This window comes from Perognathus longimembris, chromosome 19, assembly GCF_023159225.1.
Source record: "Perognathus longimembris pacificus isolate PPM17 chromosome 19, ASM2315922v1, whole genome shotgun sequence".
Taxonomy (NCBI): Eukaryota; Metazoa; Chordata; class Mammalia; order Rodentia; family Heteromyidae; genus Perognathus; species Perognathus longimembris.
This window is the reverse complement of record NC_063179.1, coordinates 45,650,449-45,676,468: the sequence shown is the minus strand read 5'-3', so window position 1 is coordinate 45,676,468 and position 26,020 is coordinate 45,650,449. Positions and strand designations below refer to the sequence as shown.

The 26,020-nt window shown below is 56.5% G+C and overlaps 1 protein-coding gene and 1 long non-coding RNA gene across 2 annotated transcripts in view; one reads left to right on the top strand and one right to left on the bottom strand.

The window, feature by feature from the left end:
• LOC125367601 (microtubule-associated serine/threonine-protein kinase 4-like) overlaps nt 1–25,008 on the top strand; it is a 258,812-nt gene extending 233,804 nt beyond the window's left edge. The window contains exons 21-28 of the mRNA XM_048368270.1: nt 1,301–1,428; nt 1,815–2,050; nt 9,721–9,950; nt 10,409–10,531; nt 18,277–18,413; nt 21,223–21,404; nt 21,849–24,140; nt 24,212–25,008. Of these exons, the coding sequence (XP_048224227.1) occupies nt 1,301–1,428; nt 1,815–2,050; nt 9,721–9,950; nt 10,409–10,531; nt 18,277–18,413; nt 21,223–21,404; nt 21,849–24,140; nt 24,212–25,008 (4,125 nt within the window). The remainder of the gene's footprint in view (nt 1–1,300; nt 1,429–1,814; nt 2,051–9,720; nt 9,951–10,408; nt 10,532–18,276; nt 18,414–21,222; nt 21,405–21,848; nt 24,141–24,211) is intronic.
• Nucleotides 13,204–15,175, bottom strand: LOC125367811. Its single transcript, XR_007214159.1, has 2 exons — nt 14,576–15,175; nt 13,204–13,566 (listed from the first exon to the last, which is right to left on the bottom strand). It is a non-coding gene; the product is annotated as an uncharacterized LOC125367811 (long non-coding RNA).
• Nucleotides 25,009–26,020: the final 1,012 nt, after the last annotated feature.

Below are 26,020 nucleotides of genomic sequence, written 5' to 3'. Positions count from 1 at the left end.
GGTTCAGTTCATTTACACCAAACAGTTTTGCAAGTATTGCTTTTGTAGTTGTTTGTCTTTTTTTACCCTATATACCACTGTTTACCAGTATACATGGAAAATGCCTTTTTACAGATAGTAAGAAAGAAAATTGATAGTTCTGAGGTGGCTAGGGCCCAGGGAGTGGGGAAAAAAACAAAAACCGGAAATACACCTAGCTATCTATACCTCCCTTTCGCTCCTCTCAGTTGCTATGCGTTTTTCCGTTGCCATGGCAGCGTGCGTGATTATTCTTTCACCTGTGTACAGCATCTCGTGATTGTAAAGCGCTCCGTAGGTTCTCCTCAGTGATGGCCGGGCGTGCATCTGCAGATTGGCCGGTGCCGCCCCCTCTGTGTCTGAGACGTTGCAGAGGTGGCGTGGGTCGGAGAGGACGGTGGCTGGCCTGCGGGGAGCTAGGACAAAGCTTTGCCAGCACCACACGGACACAGCTGTTCTCGGGTCCACCCAAGTCCACGGCTTTACCTTGGAGGGTTTCATTTTTTCCATCTCCCGTTGTCTAGCCTGACCTGTTCCTCCTCACCACACCCGCTGATCGCAGGTGGGAGGGCCTCCCCCACAAGGACCGCCGGGAGCTGAGCAGAGCTGCGGGGTGCACCCCCCCTCCCGGGGGCAGTTGGTGCCGCCCATCTTTCCTTTGAGGTAGCAGAGATTCACAAACGGGGAGACCTTGTGTGTCTCTCAGCTCTGCTCCGCTGAAGGAAACTTCCGGGCTGACTGCAGGTGATTTGTAAGCCCAGCAAGGTAGCCTGGCGCTTAGCACCGGGGGCGTAGTGCACCCCGTCTTCTCCCCTGTGCCTTGTGGCCCTCCCCACCCAAATCTGGAAACGGATCGCTCATTCTTCCCTTTGCACTCCGTGTTTTCCTACCTCTGACGGGTAGCCGGCAGACCTTTGTGTGCTGTTCCCTTTCTCTTATTAGCATTATGATTACACCACAATCAGAGAAAGGCATTGCTCCTGGGGCCAGGAAACCCTAATGTGTCTGTGGATTCTGTTCACACATATGAAACACAAGAAAGAGCCGAGGGACTTTTACACTATAAAAGAAAAATGAAATAATATACACATTCAGACCCTTCATTTCAGGAGTCAAATAAACAACATTGCAAGAACTTTCTGGACAGCTGGTCACAGTTCATACTTGAGTCATACACTCAGTTTTATTTACTTATTTATTTATTTACCTCCCAAGACATGGGTTCTGTCTGACAAGCTCGTTGTAGAAGATACTTACAAGCCTGGATTCTTTTGCCTTCCAGGTTTTCAGCAGTATAGATCGAGTAACTCAGAATTCAGGAGAAGAGAAGGAAGACTCTGGGGACAAAGCCAAAAGCATGCCTTTGCCGTCCACGGAGCCGCTGAGCTGGAGTTCCGAGTACTCTGAAGTGTATGTGAGATGCCTCGTAAATACCCCTGGCGCGGCCGCCGCCAAGGCAGCTTCCGTGTCTTTGCTTAGTGAGCATCCGCGTTTCCCCCGGAGGGAGGGTGTTAAATGCAGATGCCGGAGTCTCCTGCAGAACTTCCGACCTAGGAAGTGGGTGTGGGTGAGTCCCGAGGAGGTGTGCGCCCCGCGGGGCCCCTGGCTGCGTGGATGCCCCCTGCGCCCCGCGGGGCCCCTGGCTGCGTGGATGCCCCCGGCCCGGCGCCACGCCTCAGCAGCCGTTGCACTAGTTACGGATGTCAAGGCCAGGCATGCCCGTTTGTTGTTACCTGGTTCTTCCCAGCGTATGCGTTTGGGTTATAGAGTCGACCTTGCTTTTGTTTCCAATTAAGGCAACAGTTATCAGCCTCCAACTCTTCAGATACCGACAGCAGCAGACATAAGCTCAGCTCTGGCCTCCTTCCCAAACTGGCTATTTCAACAGAGGGGGAGCAAGATCAAGCCACCCCCCGCTTCGGAGACCCCCGTGAGGAGCCTGGAAAGCCAGTTCTTCCTCCGGAAGAATGTGCCCAAGAGGAGGCTGAGGTCACCACCCCAGCCAGCACCATCAGCAGCTCCACCCTCTCAGGTAACCCTCCTCCCTCCTCCACCCCCCCTCCCGCCCCCGGGCCGACCTGGCCAGCGGGTGAGGATGAATCCTTCATGTTCCTGTCATCATTCCCCCTCACTGGGGGCTGAGGGACAGATCCCTGAGAACACAGGCCAGTGTCTCGGCCCCCTCCTCCGCGCTGGCTGAGGTCCGACCTTACCAGACTCACCTGGACAGCCCGCGTCAGCGGGATCCGCAGCAGCCAGAACCTGGCGGCGTGGGAGAGCTGGTCTGCGGAGGGGAAGTCTGTCCTGTAGAATCGTGTGCGACTCAAGCGTTTGGAGTGCGAGACAATATCCCACAGTCAAACGATATTCAAAAACACGCTCAGTCACACGTAGGGTACAGTGTAAAGTGAGCGTTCCTCCCGCACCGAGCTGACCGCTCTGACAGTGTGGCACCTGCTGGACTCACGCTGTGAGACTCGGGCCGGCCTCCAGCCCTTCCTCCAGCGAGGAAGAGGAACTCATGCGCAGCCTCTGCCGCCGGCTCGCGCCTGGAATCCTGGCTCCTCGGGAGGCTGAGGTCTGAGGGTCGCCCTTCAAAGCCAGCCCGGGCAGGAAAGTTCCTGAGACTCATCTCCAATCAGCCATCAGTAAACACCAAGTGCGCTGTGGCTCAACGGCACTCAGTACTAGGCTTGAGCAAAAAAGCTCTGGGACGGGGCCCAGGCTCAGAGTGCAAGCCCCATGACTGACAAAACAAACACACACACACCAGTGTGCTTCTGTGTGCTGTCTTCCCGCACTGCACATAAAATAACTCCACGGCAGACAAAAGACATTGTTGGAGTTCCCTCAGACCATGGCCTTAACATGTCACTGGGTTTATCAAAAGTGTTATACACAGTATATCCTCCTATAGAGTAGTGCACGTTTATGCTTTTGCAAAAAAAAAATACAAAAGAAACATGATATGGCTTAGGGTTGCTAAAGTAAATGTTTTCATTAAACCATATTCAATATGCTATATTGAGAACCATAAATAATTCCAAGAATTTTCCTCAACATTTTTAAATTAAGTAAATAGTCAGAGCCTACGTTATTTTAGAAAAAAATGTCACCAAAAAAAGAAAACCCCAACAGATTTACAAGCTAGGTTTATTTCAGCCTTACTAAAGAATGTGGATCTGCCAAGCCTGGTGGCCTAGACCCTTCCTCCCAGCTACGCAAGAGGCCGGCACCCAGAGGGCCACTGCCCAACAAGGCCCCACAACCAGGCAGAAGCGCGAGAGCTCATCGCCACAAAATAATGCGGGCCGAATGGTACCATTTAGTATCCCAGGTGCCCAGAGAGCCGTAGGAAGGAGGGAGATGGTCCTAGATTGACTCAAGGCGCAAAGCCAGACCCCATTTGAAAATGACCTAGGGCAAAAACTGTCCGGAGGCTTGGCTCTAATGGTAGAGCACTAGCCTAGCAAGTGGAAGCCCTTGAGGGGAGGGAGAAGGAAAGGGAGGGGGAGAGGAACTTCACATCTGATTATAATCCATTTGGGGAAAAAAATAATGTCAGATTTTCTTCATTTCTCTTTTACCTCATGTCTCTTGCTATTGGATAATTCCACTCATTCAAACTGTAGACAGGAGAATAGCAACATAGAAATAAGTGTAGAGGCATCTATTTTTCAACAATCCCTCATCATTTTTAGTTCCTCTTAGTTTCCATAGAACGTCTAGATGTTTCCGTCTCTTGCGTTCTTGGTTACAAAGTTCCCCAGCTGGCTGTCCTGTCCTTAATGCGGTGAATTGTTTGGAATCACCGCCCGGAAGGTAGGAGGCGAAGGGAGGGGAGGGGTGTCTAAACACTTGATTGATTACTTTCATAATTAAAAAATCTCTGCGTGGGTCCTGCCATGCATGTGGATTAATAGTTTAAACCACCTTTCTCACTCTCTCTCTCTCCCCCCCCCCCCGTACACACACTGAAAATAGTCAAAGACCTGGGGGGCTGTACAGGATACAGAGATGAGTTCATTTGCTTACGGCCAAGGGTGATTAGGGAGCCTGAAAACCGTGACTGTAGTAAAATTAAATTTGTTGGTTTTTATATTGCTCCACCATCAAAAGGAAGGAACCCTTGACATCTAGAGAACATTAAGGTGACATTATCCATCATTGGCAGAAAAGAAGTGCAGACTCAAATGCACTCCTATGAGACGAGATGATGATGGAGAGAAGAAGGAGAGAGAAGAGAAGGGGGAACAGTGTCGGGACACTTGGGAAAGTGGACTTAATGCCTGTCTCTCTTTGCATGACATTATATCTGAATCCTTGAAATGGTAGGCATGGTGCTTGAATGTACCCAATAACTCGTCACTGTGAGGAGATTCTGCCTTTTCATTCTTTTTTCAGTCCTGGGGCCTGAACTCAAGGCCTGGGCACTGTCCCTGAGCTTCTTTTGCTCAAGGCTAGAACTCTGCTACTTGAGCCACAGCGCCACTTGCACAGCCTTTTCTATTTATGTGGGTACCGAGGGTTCAAACCCAGGGCTTCGTGCATGCTACGCCAGCACCCTACCACTAAGCCACATTCCCAGCCTGTGAGGAGAGTCTGTTGTACATTTATCATTTCATGCTTATCGTGGGGCACATCTAAACAAGTTACAAAGAGAAAGCCAGTGTCTGACTCACCAGCCACAAGCTCAAGTTTGGAGAGATTAAATTTTTGACTAGTGAAGCAATTCTGAACCAGTTCTGCAGGTAACTGGTGATGGCTTTTTAAGGAGTAAATTAAACTGTTAGGTAAGAATGTTAGCACACAGGAGCAAAAAATTGTTGCTATGTGCTTTAACATTGTCTTCTTTGCTAGGTCAGGTGGATATTACAGGAAAGTGTGCTCACCGCTGCCCTCCGGTCTCCGGCTTCCCTTAGCGGAAAGCGTACAGCGGTGACCACGTCTGTGGCTCTCCACAGCCTAGGAAGGACAAGAGCTGGAGAGTCCTGTGTTGTAACATTGCAGCTTAACTCAAGTGTTTGTTACACTGAATTAGGCCAACTCTCTACTAGGCAAAGAATGTCACTTGGTCGGCATATTTAAATGCTCTGGCTAGACTTTCGGAGGTTCTTGCACAGTGGTGTTACAATCTCTGCATGCATTGGAGATACGAAGATCTTCGTGGAGTTGGGGATTTTTAAATACGGAAAGCTTATGATAATAGAATTTAGAAATGTTCCATTTCTGTTTTACATAAAATTTATGAGATAAACATTGCCTCTTCTCGATGGACGATAATGTGTTATCGGTTTTTAACCAAAGGAAAACAGAAGTTAAGAGTAATGGTTCACGAAACTTGCAATCCCAGCTACGGGGGTGATCGCACCACCTCAGCAGATGAGCAGAAATGGTAGTGCATACCTGCCATCTGAGCCTGGGCCCACATGAGGTGTGTCTGAGAAGTATGCAGGTTTGGGCAGAGAATGACTCAGGATGATTTTGTGACAAAAAATTTTAGCAACATGGTTGACTATAATCAGTACCAGAGCATGAAGTGTGGGGTGATCGCAGGGGTACTGAGGAAATGCTGCTCTGGGGACAGGTGGGGGTAAAAGAAGCTGCTTTATATATCTGTTCTTAAATGCAATTGAGAATTGATTGAGAAGTTAGCAGCCATGTGTACAAGGAGAACCAAGACAATTACTTCTTCCATGTCTTCCTTTTCCACCTCTCCTCTCTCTTAACCAATCATGTGTTTTCCTGTTGGCCTACCACCAGGAATATGTTTCCCAGTATTTGTCCTTCCTTCCCTTCTTACCCTTCTCTGCCTCTCCTGTCCTAGATTTTCCTGAATGTGTTTGTTCCTTCTTCTTTGTCCAGTTGGCAGTTTTTCAGAGCACTTGGATCAGATAAATGGACGGAGCGAGTGTGTGGACAGTACAGATCATTCCTCCAAGCCGTCCAGTGAACCCACTTCTCACGTGGCTCGACAGCGCTTAGAAAGCACAGAGAGAAAGAAAATCTCGGGCAAAGTCACAAAGTCCCTTTCTGCCAGTGCCCTGTCCCTCATGATCCCAGGAGGTAGAGCGACGTCTTCTCGCATGAAATCGTGTGATCTGTGCACTTGTGCATGCGTGCCCTGTCCCCCCCCTTCCCCCGTGCGGAATGCTGGCGGGGAAGCTAGGTCACGCAGAGCCCTCACAACCCGAGGGAAGAGCTACGGGACTGTCCCCCCCCCCCCGCCCCGAACTCTCCCCACAGCGCCTGGGGCTTCTAAAGACACAGACAGGGGCTTTCCTCTCGCTTCCTGCATCAGGAAATGTGGAATCTTCCTTTCCATGAATGTTGTTCTTTATTTTATTTTATATTTTGCTCTAAGCTGAATAATGAATTTCCCTCCCTGGAATAATTTTTCTTCTCTAGACTATATATCATGTATATACTTTTAAAAGCTCTATACAGCATCTGTGTTAGAAGCCTAAGTATAGCTTTTCACAGCTAATTAATGAGGAAATAGACAAAGAGAGTGTAAACTTTTGCATTTCTGGAGATGCAGAGCATCACAGATGGCCCTGGAAGAATGTGAAGTTTTCTGCAGTCCTGTGGGAGGGGGTCTGCTTCCTCCTACTGGTAGGAAAATCATTTTTTAATCCCCCCCCGGAAACAGCTGAACTATAGTTTTGTTGGATTGTGTTGAGTTTCCACAACCCTGACGTTGCCTTGGCTAGTCACTTCTGCGATCATCCCACTGGTTAGGGGTGGATTAGGACGCCCTCATGATGTGATCCACTGGTTAGGGGTGGATCAGGACGCCCTCGTGATGATATCCGCTGGTTAGGGGTGGATTAGGACGCCCTCGTGATGGTATCCACTGGTTAGGGGTGGACCGGGACGCCCTCGTGATGTGATCTGCTCGTTAGGGGTGGATCAGGACGCCCTCGTGATGTGATCCACTGGTTAGGGGTGGATCAGGGCGCCCTCGTGATGTGATCCACTGGTTAGGGGTGGATCAGGACGCCCTCGTGATGTGACCCACTGGTTAGGGGTGGATCAGGACGCCCTCGTGATGTGATCCACTGGTTAGGGGTGGATCAGGACGCCCTCGTGATGTGATCCACTGGTTAGGGGTGGATCAGGACGCCCTCGTGATGTGATCCGCTGGTTAGGGGTGGATCAGGACGCCCTCGTGATGATATCCACTGGTTAGGGGTGGATCAGGACGCCCTCGTGATGTGATCCGCTGGTTAGGGGTGGATCAGGACGCCCTCGTGATGTGATCCGCTGGTTAGGGGTGGATTAGGACGCCCTCGTGATGTGATCCACTGGTTAGGGGTGGATTAGGACGCCCTCGTGATGTGATCTGCTGGTTAGGGGTGGATCAGGATGCCCTCGTGATGTGATCTGCTGGTTAGGGGTGGATCAGGACGCCCTCGTGATGTGATCCACCGGTTAGGGGTGGATCAGGACGCCCTCGTGATGTGATCCACCGGTTAGGGGTGGATTAGGACGCCCTCGTGATGATATCCACTGGTTAGGGGTGGATCAGGACGCCCTCGTGATGGTATCCACTGGTTAGGGGTGGATCAGGACGCCCTCGTGATGTGACCCGCTGGTTAGGGGTGGATTAGGACGCCCTCGTGATGTGATCTGCTGGTTAGGGGTGGATCAGGACGCCCTCGTGATGTGACCCACTGGTTAGGGGTGGATTAGGACGCCCTCGTGATGTGATCTGCTGGTTAGGGGTGGATCAGGACGCCCTCGTGATGTGATCCACTGGTTAGGGGTGGATCAGGACGCCCTCGTGATGTGACCTGCTGGTTAGGGGTGGATCAGGACGCCCTCGTGATGTGACCCACTGGTTAGGGGTGGATCAGGACGCCCTCGTGATGTGACCCGCTGGTTAGGGGTGGATCAGGACGCCCTCGTGACGTGATCCGCTGGTTAGGGGTGGACTATAGGACGCCCTCGTGATGGTGGCAGCCCGGCATGGCAACAGAAGGGAGGAAGCAGAGCTGCATTACGTTTGCAGGTGGCTTGTGTTGAGAAGAATGCAGCCGTGCACAAAAGGGATTGTTTACAGTTTTTGAAATTTCATATTTGTGCAGAAAGAAATTTGATATAAACAAATGCTCATTTGGGGTGTAGTGCTCACTCTAGTAGATTGCTTTCCTGAGTGACGTTCTGTCTCTAGTGTTCACGGTCCCTCTGTACAGCAGGAAAGCGAGGCGTGGTGGGGTCCTGTCTGCTCTGGAGAGCGGGTGGGACAGCCCACCCTTTGAGAGAGGAAGCTGATTCGCGCCGGGGAGATGAGGGAGGTCACCGTGGGATCACCTGGCTCTCCCGCTCTGCCCTCTGCCCGTTCGTGTCCTTGCCTACTGTGGTGCCTCTCTTCATTAGGCAGAAGGTAGCCAGCGAAGAGAAGTGGCCAGGGCGGGGGCGGGGAGGGGTGTCACATTGACATCAGAACAGAAAAGCACAGGGAGTGGTAGCTACACTTTGCCCTGCTCGTCTTCGCATGCTGCGCGTGTATACTTGCAGCTCGCTGTGCCCACGGAGGGGAGCGCCGTGTCCCTGGGAGCATCCGCAGTCACTGGGGATCTGACAGCATGGTCCTGGAGGAAGCCTCCATTGAACACCATCACCTTCTCTACATTTCTCAGACACACACCAATTCCCATAACCAGTGAAGACCTGTTGATAGTGCTATGAGCTGATTAAAATATGCTAATGTCTTCGCTGTTCAGGCTGCTGTAACGTGATACCTTAGACTTACTAATTTGTCAGCAGCAGAATTCGTTGTGCACAATCTTGGAGACATGTCCCCACTCCAGGCACTGGTGGGTGTGCTGCTGAGTGGGACTTGTTCCTCCTAGGTGGCACCTGCTGCGTGTTCTCACAGGCAGACAGGGTGAGCAGGACCCCTGAGGCCTCCTTTTTGCATTTGTCCTTCTGGGATAATCACCTCCCCAAAGCCCGACCTCCTAGTAAGCTCACCACGGGCATTCAAAACCGAGAGTTTGCTTAGTAAACTGTAGAATTTGTGTTTGGGGTGTGGACTGAATTGCTCTTTAAATTTCTCTATATCACCTGCCTTATTCTACAGTAAAACTAATTATGTTTGTAGGTAATAAATAAAGAGAATCCATTGTAACCATAGTAATTATTTTATAGAGAGTTCACCACATCTGTGGGTTTTTCCCCCAATTAAAATGTGTTAATTAATAGTACTTTAACGACATATCAGAAAGCGGGTAGTTAAATTGGTCTCCTGGCCATGGATGGCTGGAAGGAGCCAAGTGAAGTGATTGAGGGTAAGATTTCGAGCCCAGTGTCTTCACTGTAGTTCATACGCTCTTCTCTATATGCTTGATCACATGGATCTATAATTAATTACATAAGATGAACATATCACAGTCAGAAAGTAATCTTTATGTCTCATAATTCATTTAGAGAACCAAGACCTCGTAATTGTTGAGTATTAATTGAAATAGTCAACAGAAGCACGTTTGCTGTTTTCCTGACAGGTCTCAGTCTTGCAATTCCTGCCAGAGCCAATGCGAGCATTTTTTTTTTCCTGTCTGCTTCTTGGTTTTGCCGTTGGGCCTGGGGGGTTGTTGTGTGGTGGTGTCCCGTCCCGGCAGGGCTCCCGTGGGCAGGGCTGGCCGCACTGGCGCCCGGGCCCCGGGCCGTCTCTGAGGGCTGACTTCCTTCCTGCAGATATGTTTGCGGTGTCTCCGCTCGGAAGTCCCATGTCTCCCCACTCCTTGTCCTCGGACCCATCCTCCTCGAGAGACTCCTCTCCCAGCCGGGATTCTTCGGCGGCTTCCGCAAGTCCGCATCAGCCCATTGTGATCCACAGCTTGGGGAAGAACTACGGGTTTGCCATCCGAGCCATCCGGGTGTACGTGGGAGACAGCGACATCTACACGGTGCACCACATGGTCTGGGTGAGCGCCAGCCCTCGTGTCCAGCCGGCCCGGAGCGGGGATCCCTGCTCTCAAGTGTAGTTCACGGCCAACACATTTGCTGTTAAGCTGGCACTTGGGAACCTGCCAGCGCCCTTTTCTCTTTGTACAGATGAGGTTGATTTCAAAGGAAACATCGCTCCTAATTCTGTCCAGTGTCTAAACTTCTGCAGGCCAAATTGGTAGACAACATTCTTTCCTTCTCTTTTTCATTACTTTGTCCCCTATTTTTTTTCAAAGTTCACGAGACCTTTTTGTAAATGGCAACATAGCAGCTATCCTTTCTAGAACAAGAGAATAGGGCTAGGAATCAGGCCTCTGAGTTCCTCCTGGGAACGGGATTGATGGCAAGTTGGGGCAGGGTAGCCTGATGGAAGACTCGGGTGTTGGGAGTTGTCATTGGTGTGCTTCTGAACATGTCCTCCCCTTTTGGAATTCAGAACGTAGAAGAAGGAAGTCCAGCGTACCAGGCGGGCCTGAAGGCTGGGGACTTGATCACGCACATCAACGGAGAGCCGGTGCATGGACTTGTCCACACGGAAGTTATAGAGCTCCTACTCAAGGTACTGTCTTCTTGAGGTCACGGGCATGCAGAACAGGCAGCTACCGTGAGGGATTAGCACCCAGAGGTCAGTTTCTCTAAGGCCCACCCCTGGTGGTCAGCCTCGCCACTGAAGAGCGAGTCACGAGAGACCTCTGGTGGTCAGCCTTGCCACTGAAGAGAGAGTCATAGACAAAACTAGTGTGAATCTCTCGTTCCACATGGCGAAAGAATGTCTTACGCCTGCACGCTCATCCCTTCATTGAATTTTGCTTCTCTCTCTAAATACTCTTTGTTTATATACCCCATATCGTGGAATCTATTTTGGACTCACCTGTCCTAAAGATGACTTTCTTCAGAAATTTTTCTTTTAGGTCACTAATTCTATCATAGAATTCAACTATGATCTCAGGTCTGAAGGCTTATTTCAGGCGTTGGAGTTCCTCTGTAGACAGAACTATAAATATATACACAGGTGCAGTGATAAAAAGAAGTGCAAGGAAGGGCTCACTATACAACTGTATCAATTAAATGGGGGTCGATTCGTAGTTACAAGAAAGCTAAGTAGAGCCATGGAGTCAGGTGGCAGGGGCCGTGAAAATAAGTTGAGAGACGGCAGTGTTTCCCTTCTGTTGGGCAGCTCTGTCGAGATACTTGCTTTGCAGGCTCCACCCATCCAAATACGGTTGAATCTGATGTTCAGCGTTCTCAGGAAAAGGTTGCCTTACCTGTGATAGGAAAGACAGTCCTCGCTCTCCATGGGCTTGTGACTGGCTTTCGCTTCTTGAGGACTGTGCCGGGATTCTGTCAGGGATGACGGGCAGAGCGCTTCTGGCTCAGCGAGCCCACGGTCCTCCTAAGGAGACAAGGCAGAGTGTGCTGTAGCCCGTGTGGGGGCCTCCCTGATGTTCTTGAGCCCTCGTGGTGGCCACGACCCACGCGGGACTTAGGGCAGGCTTTCTTCTCCGCCCTGGGGAGAGGCACCCCAGCGGAGTGGCACTGAGGCGGGACTGGAAATAAAGTGAGGAACTGAAGGAAGTACAGGTAGTAAGTACGCAGATGTTCTGAAACCAAGTGTGGTTAAATGACTTTTCTCTTCCTTTGTCATCTGCTAGTTCACGTAAGTATGTTTCGGAGGTATATGTATCGTCTGAGATCTAGTATGAGAGTCGTTAGTGATGAATTGGCAGCATTGGGGAGCCTTTCATCTCAGGCTCAGGGCCTGTGGGGATTTGAGGCTCAAATTCGAAGCATGAAGATGGACCATGAGGTTCTCCTTGGCTTGCTCTCCCAAAAGACTGTGAGAAGGCAAGGACCAGGTTGCTACTTCCGTTGGGTCCCAATTCGTGTCTAATCGCACATGCCTGTGTGTGATAGCAATCACCCTAAGGTGACTGGTGCTGTCCCACCCGTGTGCTCTGTGCCTTCTGTAATGTCCCATGCCTGCATGGGTAAGACTGAGGTGTTGAGTTTCCCTGGGCCTCTGTCTCTGGTAATGAGATGGAGCAGTTCTCTCCGTTAAATATCTGAGACGTGGGAAGCCCAGTAGGACTGCTGACCAAGCAGGCCTGTGGCTGTGAAAGTCATCGAAATGAACTTAAGAAACAAAAAGCAAAAGCTCACGACTCTGGCTAGCTGCTTCCCCAGCAGTTCTTGGCCCTGCGCTCCCTGACAGCAGAGCCGTTCTTCTGGGGATAAAGGCTCAGGGGATGTGCTGAAGTGTTTGTCTCTTATATCCAATGTATAAGTCTTTCCAGTTGTTCAAGACTTCAAGGGCAACAGACAAAGGAATTCACTGTCTCCAAAACGCTGTTGGAGTATAAGTCTGTAGGTGGGCTTCATACATTCCCTTGGAGTCAGCATCGCTGACTCTTAAAACACTGAGAAAGACTTCTGATGGTACTTTATACCTGGCTTCTGCATTCTTTATAATAATACATATTATATGCAAAAATAGCTCCTGCCACAGCCCATGTTTACACCATATCCTACATCTGCTCACTAAAGCAGACGACACAACAAACCATGAACAATATCTTCTGAGGGAATCGCCACTTGTTTATTTTGCTGGGACATCACAGAACACGTTTTGTGTGACTCGTTTTGTATCTTCATCTGATTCTGGACTTTGATTTGTGCCTCCGTGAAATCCGCGTGTGGCTTTCCCTCTGGAGATTTCTGGCAGGGTCTTAGCGGATCAGATGGTCCTCCGAGGGCCGCCTTGGCTCCTCTGGCTCTAGCCGGGTCCCCGCGCGCAGCCCGCAGCCTTCCCGGCCGGCTGCCGTCGCCGTGGGCCCCCGCGTGGGCCGTGGCGGTGGCGGGGGGCCGGCGCCCTCTGAGGCCACGCTGTGCTCTGCCCGGCCTCCAAGCCGAGGACCCTGCCTGTGGTTCGTAAAGCAAGCGCTCAGAGGGGGTAACCAGCGTAAGGACCCAAAGGGCAGAGGAGGGATCTAATTACCTTCCCAGCGAGCTGTGTAATCGCGAGCTCTCTTCCCGCTGTAACCGAGGATTCGTGAACACCGCGCGTCAGGGTGACGGGCGTCCACAGCGGGCTCGGCCGCAGGGCGGCTCTCTCCCCGCAGGGTCCTCGCTGCGGGATCGCGAGCGCTCTGTAGAAGGCAGGGCGGCCATCGCGCAGGGCCACAGGCACGTGTAGTATGTGCGGCTGAGTTAATAAACATAGTAAGTGTTTTCTGTCTCGTAGATTCACGCCAGGCTTCATTTCCCCCACTGTCTCCACGTAGACCTGCTGTGGAAGTTTCACCTTACATACACAGAGAAATCTGTCCAGACTGTCAGCATCCTTGAGACCCAGGGAGCGACAGACACTGGGTTATCTGGTTCACCTTCCCAGTAGCGACATGAATCCCTCCACACAAGGAGTTAATCCCTTTCCTGCTACAAGGAGTTAACGGCTTTCATTTGACTTTTAGGTTAGCATCCATCTTTCTACAAATGTGAGCAATTGGCTGAAATCTGTCTTCACCCCTCCCTTTTCACACAGACCAGACTGACCCAGCCACAGTCCCTGCTCACATCGTAGCCTTCCACGCTTACCTTCCGCAGCCTGACCCAGCACAGTCCCTGCTCACATCGTAGCCTTCCACGCTTACCTTCCGCAGCCTGACCCAGCACGGTCCCTGCTCACATCGTAGCCTTCCACGCTTACCTTCCGCAGCCTGACCCAGCACAGTCCCTGCTCACATCGTAGCCTTCCACGCTTACCTTCTGCAGCCTGACCCAGCACGGTCCCTGCTCACATCGTAGCCTTCCACGCTTACCTTCCGCAGCCTGACCCAGCCACGGTCCCTGCTCACATCGTAGCCTTCCACGCTTACCTTCCGCAGCCTGACCCAGCACAGTCCCTGCTCACATCGTAGCCTTCCACGCTTACCTTCCGCAGCCTGACCCAGCACGGTCCCTGCTCACATCATAGCCTTCCACGCTTACCTTCCGCAGCCTGACCCAGCACGGTCCCTGCTCACATCGTAGCCTTCCACGCTTACCTTCCGCAGCCTGACCCAGCACGGTCCCTGCTCACATCATAGCCTTCCACGCTTACCTTCCGTAGCCTGACCCAGCACGGTCCCTGCTCACATCGTAGCCTTCCACGCTTACCTTCCGCAGCCTGACCCAGCACGGTCCCTGCTTCCATCATAGCCTTCCACGCTTACCTTCCGCAGCCTGACCCAGCACGGTCCCTGCTCACATCGTAGCCTTCCACGCTTACCTTCCGCAGCCTGACCCAGCACAGTCCCTGCTCACATCGTAGCCTTCCACGCTTACCTTCCGCAGCCTGACCCAGCACGGTCCCTGCTCACATCGTAGCCTTCCACGCTTACCTTCCGCAGCCTGACCCAGCACGGTCCCTGCTTCCATCGTAGCCTTCCACGCTTACCTTCCGCAGCCTGACCCAGCACAGTCCCTGCTCACATCGTAGCCTTCCACGCTTACCTTCCGCAGCCTGACCCAGCACGGTCCCTGCTCACATCGTAGCCTTCCACGCTTACCTTCCGCAGCCTGACCCAGCACGGTCCCTGCTTCCATCGTAGCCTTCCACGCTTACCCTCTGCAGTCCAGCCTTTGCATTCACCCAGGTTACTGTCTAAGGATAGCATTATTTTAAATCCCCAAGGCATAAGAAAAGCCCTAAAACTTCATGAGCTCCTGCTTTAGAAGTATCCTTTCTATGCCTTTTGGGAGATGCTAGGTACTGAAATGAGGGCCACCAAATAGTATCTTTTCATAAATGTCGACCCCCCCCCCATGGGTATGTGCAGCACTTATGGGAATACTGGAAAGGACACACAAAAATGACACATCAGAAGAACAGTTAGTAAAGCCAGAATAGTTGGTACCTGTCAGGCTCTATTGTGGTTGACGAAAATAAACTCAGATCACCCTCAGTTATCCTCTGGGGAAGAAGTGATGAATGTTCGAATATAAATGTCCTTGTTTAAAAAAGAAACAGAGAAAATTGAACAAGGCGCTCCAGCCTGTCTGCTGGGGGCCCGAAGATGATGTGCACTCCTGCAGTGCACAACCGCTACCACACACATGCAGCCGCCAATTGCCAGTGCACCCTATAGTCTAAAGCTCACAGTGGGACAGAGCGGCATTGCCAGGCTCTAGCCAGTGCTCAGCCCAAGGACCAGCCTGTAAACATGGCAGAGGGCAGAGGACGCATAGGAATCGCATCAGAGAACTGGGGGTTGACCGTGCAGGGCCTTGATAGATGCATGGAGAGTCGTCATCGTATGAAAAAGCAGTAGGGGAGAATCTGTGCAAGGTCAGGACACATGCAACGAGCCGAGAGTTTGGAGCCTTGGCTTTGTGGAGAGACGATGCACAGGAAAGGCCAGCTCCCCACCTGTGCTCGGCAGAGAAAGGCAGGCACATCAGAACCCGACCAGTTCCTCAAGACTGACCGCTCAGGTGACGCAGTCAGACCGTGAGGAGGAGCTGGACAGTCTGACTTCTGCTGTTGGACACAGTTCAGCCAGCTTAAAATCATTTCCCTCTCACTGTGAGCACGCTTGAATAGAGTTTTAAGTAAAAGTGAATTAATTGAACATTTACTAGTGTGCTGACTACATTTCTGTTGTTGCTGCTATTATTTTTAAACAGTTGTGCCATAGAATTTCTCTAAGAAGTTGTTCATTTATCAAGAGAAGTTAATTGAGTATAAACCTGTAAGCTACATGTCTATAATTATATTCATCCACATTCAGGTAGCACTTGCCAGATAGAGCCACCAGGTGGCAGACTTCCCAAATAGCTTCCCCCCCAATTAAGTACCCTTTCCCCCCCAATGCTTTCAATGTAATATTTGCATGCTACAGTTTTTGTATGTTCCCCCTTAGAGGAGTTACCGCGGAGGTATCTGCCTACATCCAGTGAGTTATCCTCTCAAATAGCCGTGTGTAAAATCAGAAAGACAGCCAACCGGCTTGTGTTGGGGAAGGGCACTGTTATAGGGCCCGGGGCCCGTGCCTCTCACCAAGGCCTGCTCCTCACTCTTTTCTGGTGTGAAGTGTTCAGGATCTGCATTACAGTTACCTCGCCCAGCTTTAGGCGGTTTCCATCTCCCTCAAGATCTGAGCATTTGGACAGGCCGCCCGCCGGTAGCATCCCCGCTTCTTCGTCACCACTGGTGATACTGAGAGCCAAGCACAGAAGAGCTGTCCAGGAAGAGACGTACCACACCCAGAAGGACTGGGGTGGCGAGGGAGAAACACTGGGGGCGGGGGGTGGAGACAGGAGAACAGGGCTTGAAATCTTCTTGCACTGGGCTCTGTGACCTGTGCTCAGTAATACCGGATGAGGCTTTGAGTTCCGTTGTCCTTAGTCTTACAGGGCATCCTCTATAACCCTCTGGCGTGGTGGACCACGCAGTGTAGGGAAGGGAAAAGGAATGAAGCGAAGCGTCGCTAAGTGGCGGACTTCAGCCACACCTGTGGTCCTTTTCCCTTCACAACAGGAAAACCGATACTTGTCATCCCAGAAGACCCCACCCTCAAACCTCCAATAGTAGATCTTACATACTTAGTAGCCGGATCTTCCATTTAGAAAACAGAATGTCCATCTCTACTATAAGAGTAAAGGTACACTTTAAAAGTTTTTATCTGCATATAGAATACATGAGTTATCCATTTAGAATGAAGAAGATAAAAATCTTCGTATTAGAACTCAAACCACATTTCCCTAAAATAGTTTCCACAAATAGGATAATAGGTATGTTTTCTTAAATAATATGTATAGGATGAGAAAGACAACAATAGGTGCTATGGCCTGTCAATACTGAAGTGGAGATGAGGCATAAACAAATCATTTTCTAAAGAAACATAAATAACTAAAATATGAAGATCTTAATCCATAAGGGTTGAGAAATAGAAAATAATTGCAGAAGGTAAATAGCTAAATAAGTTTTGACTCACCCAAGTGATGCAGTCTAGTATGTGGTCAATAAAAGTCTTGTTCTTAGGGGATGTTCAGTGATGAAACTTTTTCAAAATTATGTAATGTGAAATAAAAAAATAAAACTGCAGAGTAATATTTAAAATATTTATAAGGCATATAAACATCCATGTGTATTTATACGTGTCTTAGGAGAGGCCAGCAAGTTGCGGGAACGAACAATGAGAGGATGTAGCTTTAGAACCTATTGGTGCAATGCTGGTCTAGCATACACAAGACCCTGGGTTTTTCATTTATACTTCCTTTCTTTTTCCTTACTAAGCATAAGATGCCTCCCGTTTGGGGGAAGGGAATAGCGGCTATCATTCAAAGTTACTACTTGTGTTCTCAACTGTTCCCACCACACTTAATTTCCTAGAACTCGATACCATTTACACCCCAGCCACTGGGAATCTTCCAGGAAAGGCCTCTGTCCCCTCCTCGCGGTGCTTGGGTTTTCAAGGCAATCAGAGCCACTTCTGGCTTAGAAAGAACATGTCCGTCCCCTGGCTATTAGGAAACTCAAGAAGTTGGGGAAGTCAGAGTAACTGAGCACCTGCCCCCAGCACCCCTGGGCCCGGCTGCTAATTCCCTGCTTTACCCTGTGCTTCGGGCTGCCCACCGCGCCCCTTGTCAAAACTCAGCGAGAAGACACAGAAACGGATCAGGACCAAGGAGCACACCTCACTGCGAGCAGCCTGCGGAGAGAGACTTCCCATGGCCGGGCACACCCGCTCTAGCTCTCCGCAGGCCGACAGGGTTTATGATAACAGGAAAAGAACCTTTTAAGAGTCAGTAAGCATCAACGTCTCATTCGGTTTTGCTGCTGTATGATTTCTAGGCCAAAGGAAAAACACAAAAATGGAGAAAAAACAAGAAAAATGTATCAAGCAAGACTAGACAGCCAGTGGGCCCGTTTCTACTGGCTACGTGCGAGTGAAGCTCCCCGTCGTTTACAGAGGCCTCCCCATGCACCCCGCTCAGGGCCAAGGCGCCCCAGACGAGCACTGAGGAGTGAGATAGGTGGGGGGCAGCCCCCAGCCCTCAGCGCTCGCTGGTGCCCTGTGACTATGGGCTCGAGTGGGGAATCCCATCGGTGGGCCACAGCCCACCCTGGAAAGCACTGCCTCTGCTGCCAACCACGCCCCTGGAATTGCCGGCTTCCGTGAGGGCAGCGGGGTCTGGAAATGGAGGGACTTTGGGATGCTGGTCCTCATCGCTTTGGTTCTCCCGTCTTTATCGCAGTTCAGGTCTTGCTTCATTATAGCATTTCTCTGTAATACCACCTCACTTGTTTTTCTCTTTGAATAGAGCGGAAATAAGGTGTCAATCACCACGACCCCGTTTGAAAACACATCAATCAAAACAGGACCGGCCCGGAGAAACAGCTATAAGAGCCGGATGGTGAGGCGGAGCAAGAAGTCCAAGAAGAAGGAAAGTCTAGAAAGGTTAGTTAAATCCATCTTCTACCCAAGTTTGACGCACACCCAAGGAGAAAAGTTGTTCCTTAACACACTGACGTATTGGAGAGATCTGTTTCAGTACGAGAAATTTTATACCACAGTTTACACATGCCTGTTCATATTTGTAATACCACTCTTTTTTTTTTTTTTTTTTGGCCAGTCCTGTGGCTTGGACTCAGGGCCTGAGCACTGTCCCTGGCTTCTTTTTGCTCAAGGCTAGCACTCTGCCACTTGAGCCACAGCGCTGCTTCTGGCCATTTTCTGTATATATGGTGCTGGGGAATTGAACCCAGGGCCTCATGTATACAAGGCAGGCACTCTTGCCACTAGGCCATATTACCACCCCAATATCGCTCTTTTTCATAGGAAAATTATTGGCATATTTTATAGTACAAAGATTCTATTACTTTTGATCACCGGTGAGTTCTGTAAGAAGCCCTTTGCTATTTTTTTTTTTTTTTTGCCAGTCCTGGCGTTTGAACTCAGGGCCTGAGCACTGTCCCTGGCTTCTTTAGCTCAAGGCTAGCACTCTGCCACTTGAGCCACAGCGCCACTTCTGGCTTTTTCTATATATGTGTTGCTGAGGAATTGAACCCAGGGCTTCATGTCTGCAAGGCGAGCGCTCTACCACTAGGCCACATTCCCAGTCTCCCTTTGCTAATTTTTAAGCCTCTAGACTTGATTTCAGTAGAGGTGGATTTCAGGAACTGGGCCATCAGGCAGCTTTTTACACATTATATGTGCATTTTAAATGCACTTTACTAATGTCAATATGGCTTTTTCAGAATTTAATTTTACTGTAAAGGTGATGGACAGAGGGCTTACAGTTACATAAGTAAGGCGATGAGTATATTTCTTGTCCAAAAATGTTACCCCTTCCTCGTTCCCCCCCCCCCCCCATGATGGTTGTTTTTTAATGTCAGACATACCAAGACAGCTGCATCCTTGAAGCTTCCAAACACAACCCTAAACGTAAAGGGGCTCTTTCTAAGTAACAGGAGCCCAGCGAGGCGAACACGATGGCCTGGGGCGTGGGGCAGTGCGTGTTGGCCCGTGTCCTGTGCACGGGAGGGAGAGGCCGGCTATGCTCTGGACGGGGCGTTTCCCGCCGGGCGGCCCTGGCTTCTGTGTTCTGTAGTCTGTCTCCTTCACGCTGGCCCCCGACACAGTGGTCAGATGAAGGCTGTCAGCAGAGACGGAGGAGAAGGGGCACATGGGAAGTGCGTGACTGGCTCTGGGAAAACATGACACAAGAAGGAAAGCAGAATGATACTTTCCCTAGTCCAGCGGTGCTGAGGACACTCGCCACGAGCTGCTTCTAGAAGCGACATTTTTGGAGTCGGCTCTGCTGGGAGGACAAGAGGCCGCAGGAGGCGGTGGGAGTCAGTGATTGTAGGAGAGCGTGATTCTCATTCTCCCCGGTAGCAAATCCACAGGATCCTACGGGTAGACCAGTGTAGACACAGTGAAGTAGGCGTGTGATTTAGCAAAGGGGCAAAGCATGGGAGGTCGTTTCTCATTCGTTTTTCTGAGGGAGCATCGAGGAAGCAGGGTGTTCCCACGAGTTTCGGGCTCCTTCCGCGCTCTCGGGTGATGCTTTATGCCGGGGCTTTAGGCTGTGGAGAATGAGTCACTCTAGAAGGCATAGAAGCGTTACAACTTTCTGCTTAAGCTCACCTCGACAGCAGAAGAGCTCCGGCCGCCACACGAGCTGATGAGCCCGGGGCAGCTGGATTACTCTTTATTATTAATATTTTTTTTTTATTTTTTGGCCAGTCCTGGGCCTTGGACTCAGGGCCTGAGCACTGTCCCTGGCTTCTTCCCGCTCAAGGCTAGCACTCTGCCACCTGAGCCACAGCGTCACTTCTAGCCGTTTTCTGTATATGTGGCGCTGGGGAATCGAACCTAGGGCCTTGTGTATCCGAGGCAGGCACTCTTGCCACTAGGCCATATCCCCAGCCCTCTTTATTAATTTTTATCGAAGTGTGCAACGCGTCCGCGGCACGGTGTCTGCCGTCTACGGATAGGAAAGTCCCCACATCACCTCGCCCGGTGTCTTCCGTGTACGCACGGCCTGCGTTGTTGTGGGGAATATTCAAGAGCCCCCCATGGGATGAGCACAGCAAACAGCCCCCCACAGATAAAGCCTCTGCCCAGGGTCTCCCCACGGCGGAATCCGCATCTGCACCAAGGGTTTCGCACCCATGCATTTATTCTGTATTATTCTTGACTAAATCATGCTGCTGTCGATGGGGCATGCGCGCAGAAGCTTTCACAGAAAGAAGACTCTTACCCAAACCTAATTAGCTAGTAGGTCTTACATGTATTGGCATCTCTATTTCCCCCCAAAGTGTTTGGAATTAGGTGAAGCGGCAGGACAACAGTCCCAGAGTCCTCGTCTCCTCCTCCTCCCCCCCTTCCTCTTCGCTAGTGTTGAGGCTTGAACTCGGGGCCTGGCACTGCCCCTGGGCATTCCTGCTCAAGGCTGACACTCTGGCACTTGAATCACAGCTCCGCATCCAATTTCTAGGTGATTAATTGGAGATAAAGAGTCCCACAGTCTTCCCCGCCCAGGCTGGCCTTGAACCGCGAGCCTCACGTCCCAGCCTCCTTGAACAGCTAGGATTAGACCGTTCCCTCCTAGGTCACGAGGGAGTGGCGTCCTGTCGTGGGGCGGATCTGCCCCGGCTCCCCGCCAGCCCAGCCGCCCCCCAGGCCGGGTGGGCGCTCGTGGGGGCGGGCGGGCGGGGTGGACACGAAGCGAGCCCGTCCGTGCTGCCCGTCTCCACCGCAGGAGGAGGTCTCTCTTCAAGAAGCTGGCCAAGCAGCCCTCGCCCCTGCTGCACACCAGCCGCAGCTTCTCCTGCCTCAACCGGTCCCTGTCGTCGGGAGAGAGCCTCCCGGGCTCCCCCACCCACAGCCTGTCCCCGCGCTCCCCGACGCCCAGCTACCGCTCCACCCCCGACTTCCCCTCGGGTGAGTGCGCCCCCGGGCCCTGCGCCCCCCACCCCCGGGGTGGGGAGGGGGTAGGGAGGGGGTCGGGGAGCGGGGCCTGCGCCTCCCGGGGCGGGGTGGGGTGGGGGGTCGGTCGAGCGGGTCCTGCGCCCCCCAGGGCGGGGTGGGGTGGGGGGATCGGGCGGGGGGGCCTGCGCCCCCCGGGGTGGGTATGGGGTGGGGGGGGGTCGGGCGAGCGGGGCCTGCGCCCCCCGGGGTGGGGATGGGGTGAGGGGTCGGGCGAGCGGGGCCTGCGCCCCCCGGGGTGGGGATGGGGTGAGGGGTCGGGCGAGCGGGGCCTGCGCCCCCCGGGGCGGGGCGGGGCGGGGGGGGCGGCGGACGGGGCGCCCTCCCGCCGAGGCCGGGGCTCCCGCCGAGGCCGGGGCGGTGCGGGCCCGCGCTCACGCGCCCGCCTCTCCCCCGCAGGCACGCCCTCCTCCCAGAGCAGCTCCCCGAGCTCCAGCGCCCCGAACTCGCCGGCGGGGTCGGGGCACGTCCGGCCGAGCACGCTGCACGGGCTGGCGCCGAAGCTGGGCGGCGGCGGCGCGCGGTACCGCTCGGGGCGGCGGCGCTCGGCGGGCAGCATCCCGCTGTCGCCGCTGGCGCGCACGCCCTCGCCCAGCCCGCAGCCCGCCTCCCCGCAGCGCTCGCCGTCGCCGCTGCTCGGGCCCGTGCCGGGCGCCGCCAAGGGCGCGCCGCCCGCCGTTCCCGCGGGCCCGGGGCGCTCGCCGCCCGCGCTGGCGCGGCACGGGGCGCGGCCCAAGAGCGCCGAGCCGCCGCGCTCGCCGCTGCTCAAGCGCGTGCAGTCCGAGGAGAAGCTGGGCGCGGCCTACGGCGCCGACAAGAAGCTGCTGGGCGCGCGCCGGCCCGGCCTGGAGGTGACGCGCGAGGAGCCGCCGCGCCGCCCCGAGCCCGCGCCGCGCGAGCCGCCCGCGCACGGCCCCGACGAGGGCGGCGTCTGCCGCGCGCGCCCCGTGGAGCAGGGCTGCCTCAAGCGCCCCGCGCCCCGCCGCGCCGCCCGCCCGGAGGACCCAGCGGGGGGCGGCCGCCCCGCGGCGCCGGACGACGGGGCGGCCCGGGCGGGGCCCGCGGGGAGCCTGCGGCGCGACGCCCGCCGCCCGCCCGCGGACGCGCGGGGCCAGGGCGCGGACCGGGCCCCCCCGGCCTGGGACGGCCGGCGCGACGACCCGCCCGACGGCCGCCTCCGCGGGCAGCCGGCCCCCGCCGGCCAGGACGGCGGCCCCCGCCCCGCGCCCGCGCCCCGGGCGCCCGCCGGCCCCCTCGACGCCCCGCCGGGAGCCCCGGCCCGGCCCGGCGCCCCGGCCCCCGGCGTCCCGAGGGCGGGCGGGGCCTTCGCTCCCCTCAAGGCCCTGGCGGGCCGCGGGGAGGGCGGCGCGGAGCGGCCCGGCGCGGGCCTGGACCCCGAGGCCCCCGTCAGGAAGAGCCCGTCGGAGTACAAGCCCGAGGGCCGCGCGGCGTCCTGCCTGAAGCCCCTGGAGGGCACGCTGGACATCGCCCTGCTGTCCGGACCCCACGCCTCGGCGCCCGCGCGCGGCCCCGGCCCGGGCGACCCCCCGAGGCCCTGCGAGGCCGCGGGCCTGAGGATGAGCAAGCCCCGCCTGCGGGAGCCCGAGCGGCCGGAGCCCCACCTGCGGGAACCCGAGCGGCCGGAGCCCCCCCTGCGGGAGCCCCGCCTGCGGGAGCCCGAGCGGCCGGAGCCCCACCTGCGGGAGCCCCGCCTGCGGGAGCCCGAGCGGCCGGAGCCCCCCCTGCGGGAGCCCCACCTGCGGGAACCCGAGCGGCCGGAGCCCCCCCTGCGGGAGCCCCGCCTGCGGGAGCCCGAGCGGCCGGAGCCCCCCCTGCGGGAGCCCCCCCTGCGGGAGCCCGAGCGGCCGGAGCCCCACCTGCGGGAGCCCCGCCTGCGGGAGCCCGAGCGGCCGGAGCCCCCCCTGCGGGAGCCCCGCCTGCGGGAGCCCGAGCGGCCGGAGCCCCCCCTGCGGGAGCCCCACCTGCGGGAGCCCCGCCTGCGGGAGCCCGAGCGGCCGGAGCCCCCCCTGCGGGAGCCCCGCCTGCGGGAGCCCGAGCGGCCGGAGCCCCCCCTGCGGGAGCCCCACCGGCCACCCCCCGCCCGGGGCCCCGAGCCCCCGGCCCCGCGCAGAGCCGCCCGCCCCGCCACCCGCAGCGCGCTGGCCGCCCAGGAGAGCCAGCCCCGGCCGGGAGAGGGGGGCCCCGCGCGCCCCGACGGCCCCGCGGACGCCGCGGCGACCCCCCGGGCCCCCAGGGAAGCCTCTGCCGGAGGAAGGCCGGGCCTGGAGGAAGGGCGCGAAGGAGGCCCGCGCGCGCCCAGCCCCCCCGACGCCGCCAGGCCCGGGGCCAACCCCAAAGCCCTGCCCTCCGGGGGAGCCGCCCGCCCGGACCTCCACGCGCGGACCCCGGCCGCGGAGAAGGCGCGGGGGCCCGGCGCGAGCCCCAGCCCGAAAGACGGACACGAGGAGGCGAGGCCCCCGGCCGGGGAGGACGCCCGCGCCCCCGCCGCCGCCCGCGCCCCCCGCCGCTCCCGCCCGGAGCCCCCGCGGGGAAGAGGCGAGCGCGGCGCCCAGCCCGGACCCCGCACCGGCCAGGCCGCCCGCGTCCACCGCCCTGCAGAGACCGAGCCCCCGGGCGCCGGAGGAGAAGGCGCCGCCGCTTCCCGGGGCGACGCCCGGGGGCCCCCAGCTCGCCCTGACCGCCAAAGAGCTGCCCGGCCCGGGCGCCCAGGCCTCCCCCGGGCCCGCGCCCGCCGACCGCAGCGGCCCGGACCCCGGCCCCGGGGCGGCGGAGGGCCGGGGGCGCGCGGGCGTGCTTGCCGCCGCCCGGGGCGGAGCGGGGCGCCCTCCGGCCCCCGCCGCGCGCCGAGCCCGCGTCCGCGCAGGGCCCCCCCGAGCCCCCCAGGGCGCCCGCGGAGAAGGACTGCGTCCCCCCGAGCAGCCCGGCCGCGCCCGCCAACGGGAGGCCCGAGGGCCGGACCTGCGCGGAAGCGCCCTGCGCCCCGGCCGCGCGCAGCCCCGCGCCCGAGCCCGGCCCCCCCCACGCGCGCGGCGACCCGCGGGCCACAGCCTCGGAGAGGCCGGGGGCGGCGGGCAGGGCCGCCGCGGAGCCCGCGGGGAAGGCGCCCGCCCCGTCGAGGCCGCCGGCCGAGGCCGCCCAGGGTGGCCTCCTGAAGCGCGCGCCCTCGGCCGCCGGGCACGGCGCCCTCCGCTCGGCCGCACCCCCGGAGAAGGCCCCGAGCGGCCCCGGCGGCCTCCCCGAGGAGCCCGAGCGCCCGGCCCCCCGCCCCCGGGAGCCCCGCGCGCCCCCCTCCGAGGACGGCGGCGCGCACATGACCAGGAGCGACTCCCTGCCCACCTTCCGCCCGCCCGGCGCCGCCCCGGGGCCGCCCGGCCACCGGCACCGGGCGCTGTCCGCCACCGCCGCCCCGGCCCAGCCGCCCGCCGCCAGGAGGCCGAGCGCCCTCCCCGCCGCGCCCCCCTCGGAGCGGGACCCGGGGCCGCGGCCCAGGCGGGCCCGGGAGGGCGCGCGGGGCAGCCCCCCCAAGAAAGCCGCCTAGCGGCCCGGCCCGGGGCCCCCGCACCCCGAAAGCGGAGCCGGGGCCGAGCCTCCCGGGGGCGCCCTGAGGGGGACCCCGAGAGCGCGCGGGGGCGGGGGTGGGGCGCACGGGGCGCACGGGGGGCGGGGCGGCGCCCACCGCGCGCGCTGGGTTCCGATCGCCGACGCCGTGTCGCGGCAGTGAAGCCTGATGAGCGGCCCGGGCTGGGCGTGAGCGCACGCGCGCGCGCGGCTGGCTCTGTGGCCCGGGACTGTCTCCCGGCCGCTGGGGTGGGAGGCGCCCCGGGAGAGCCGGGCCCGGCGCGGCGGGTGGAGGACCGGCTGGGCTCGTGCCCGCCGCGTCTGCCCCCGTCCTCCGCGGGGAGTCTCCACGCTGGGCGCCCGCCCCGGGGAGCCCCCGAGCCCCCTGGTGGCCCCCACGTGAGGAGGAGCGGGGCGCTCACCCTCGGGCCCGGGCCCGGCCACCCTGGTTCCGGGCGGAGGCCGCGGGGCGCACGCAGACCTGCCGGTCCGTAGGCCGAGTGGCGGGCGCGCCGGGCGCGGCGCGGGTGTGGGGTTCTTTCTTTGGGCAGTGGAGGGGGGAGGTGGAGGGGGCGTCATGGCATTTATACTAAAGATGGAGCAGGACATCAGATACATTTTACACATAGCTGGGGCCTTATGTTGTAGATGAAGCCTGCTGTTTTTAGCAAGCTTCCTGGGTTTCACATTCGTTTCCGACGCATCGAGCAGCTCCATGTATTTCCTAACGAGATCTCTTTATTTGTATGCAAACAAGAGACAAAATGCCGTGCTAATAAAGAGTGGCGTTTTTGTCACAGAGACTTAGTGGAGCTATTTGGTGCTTGAATGTGACCATCCTTTTTTTACTTTTGCTAAGCCTTATTTAAATTTTGTATACCATGAGATGTGTAGGACTTGTCAGATCACTTTCCGTGCTGAGGGGTTTTGATTTTTCTGCTGTTGTTGTCGTTGCAGTTTGGGGGTGGCTTGTTTTGAAGGGTAGGGTGGCA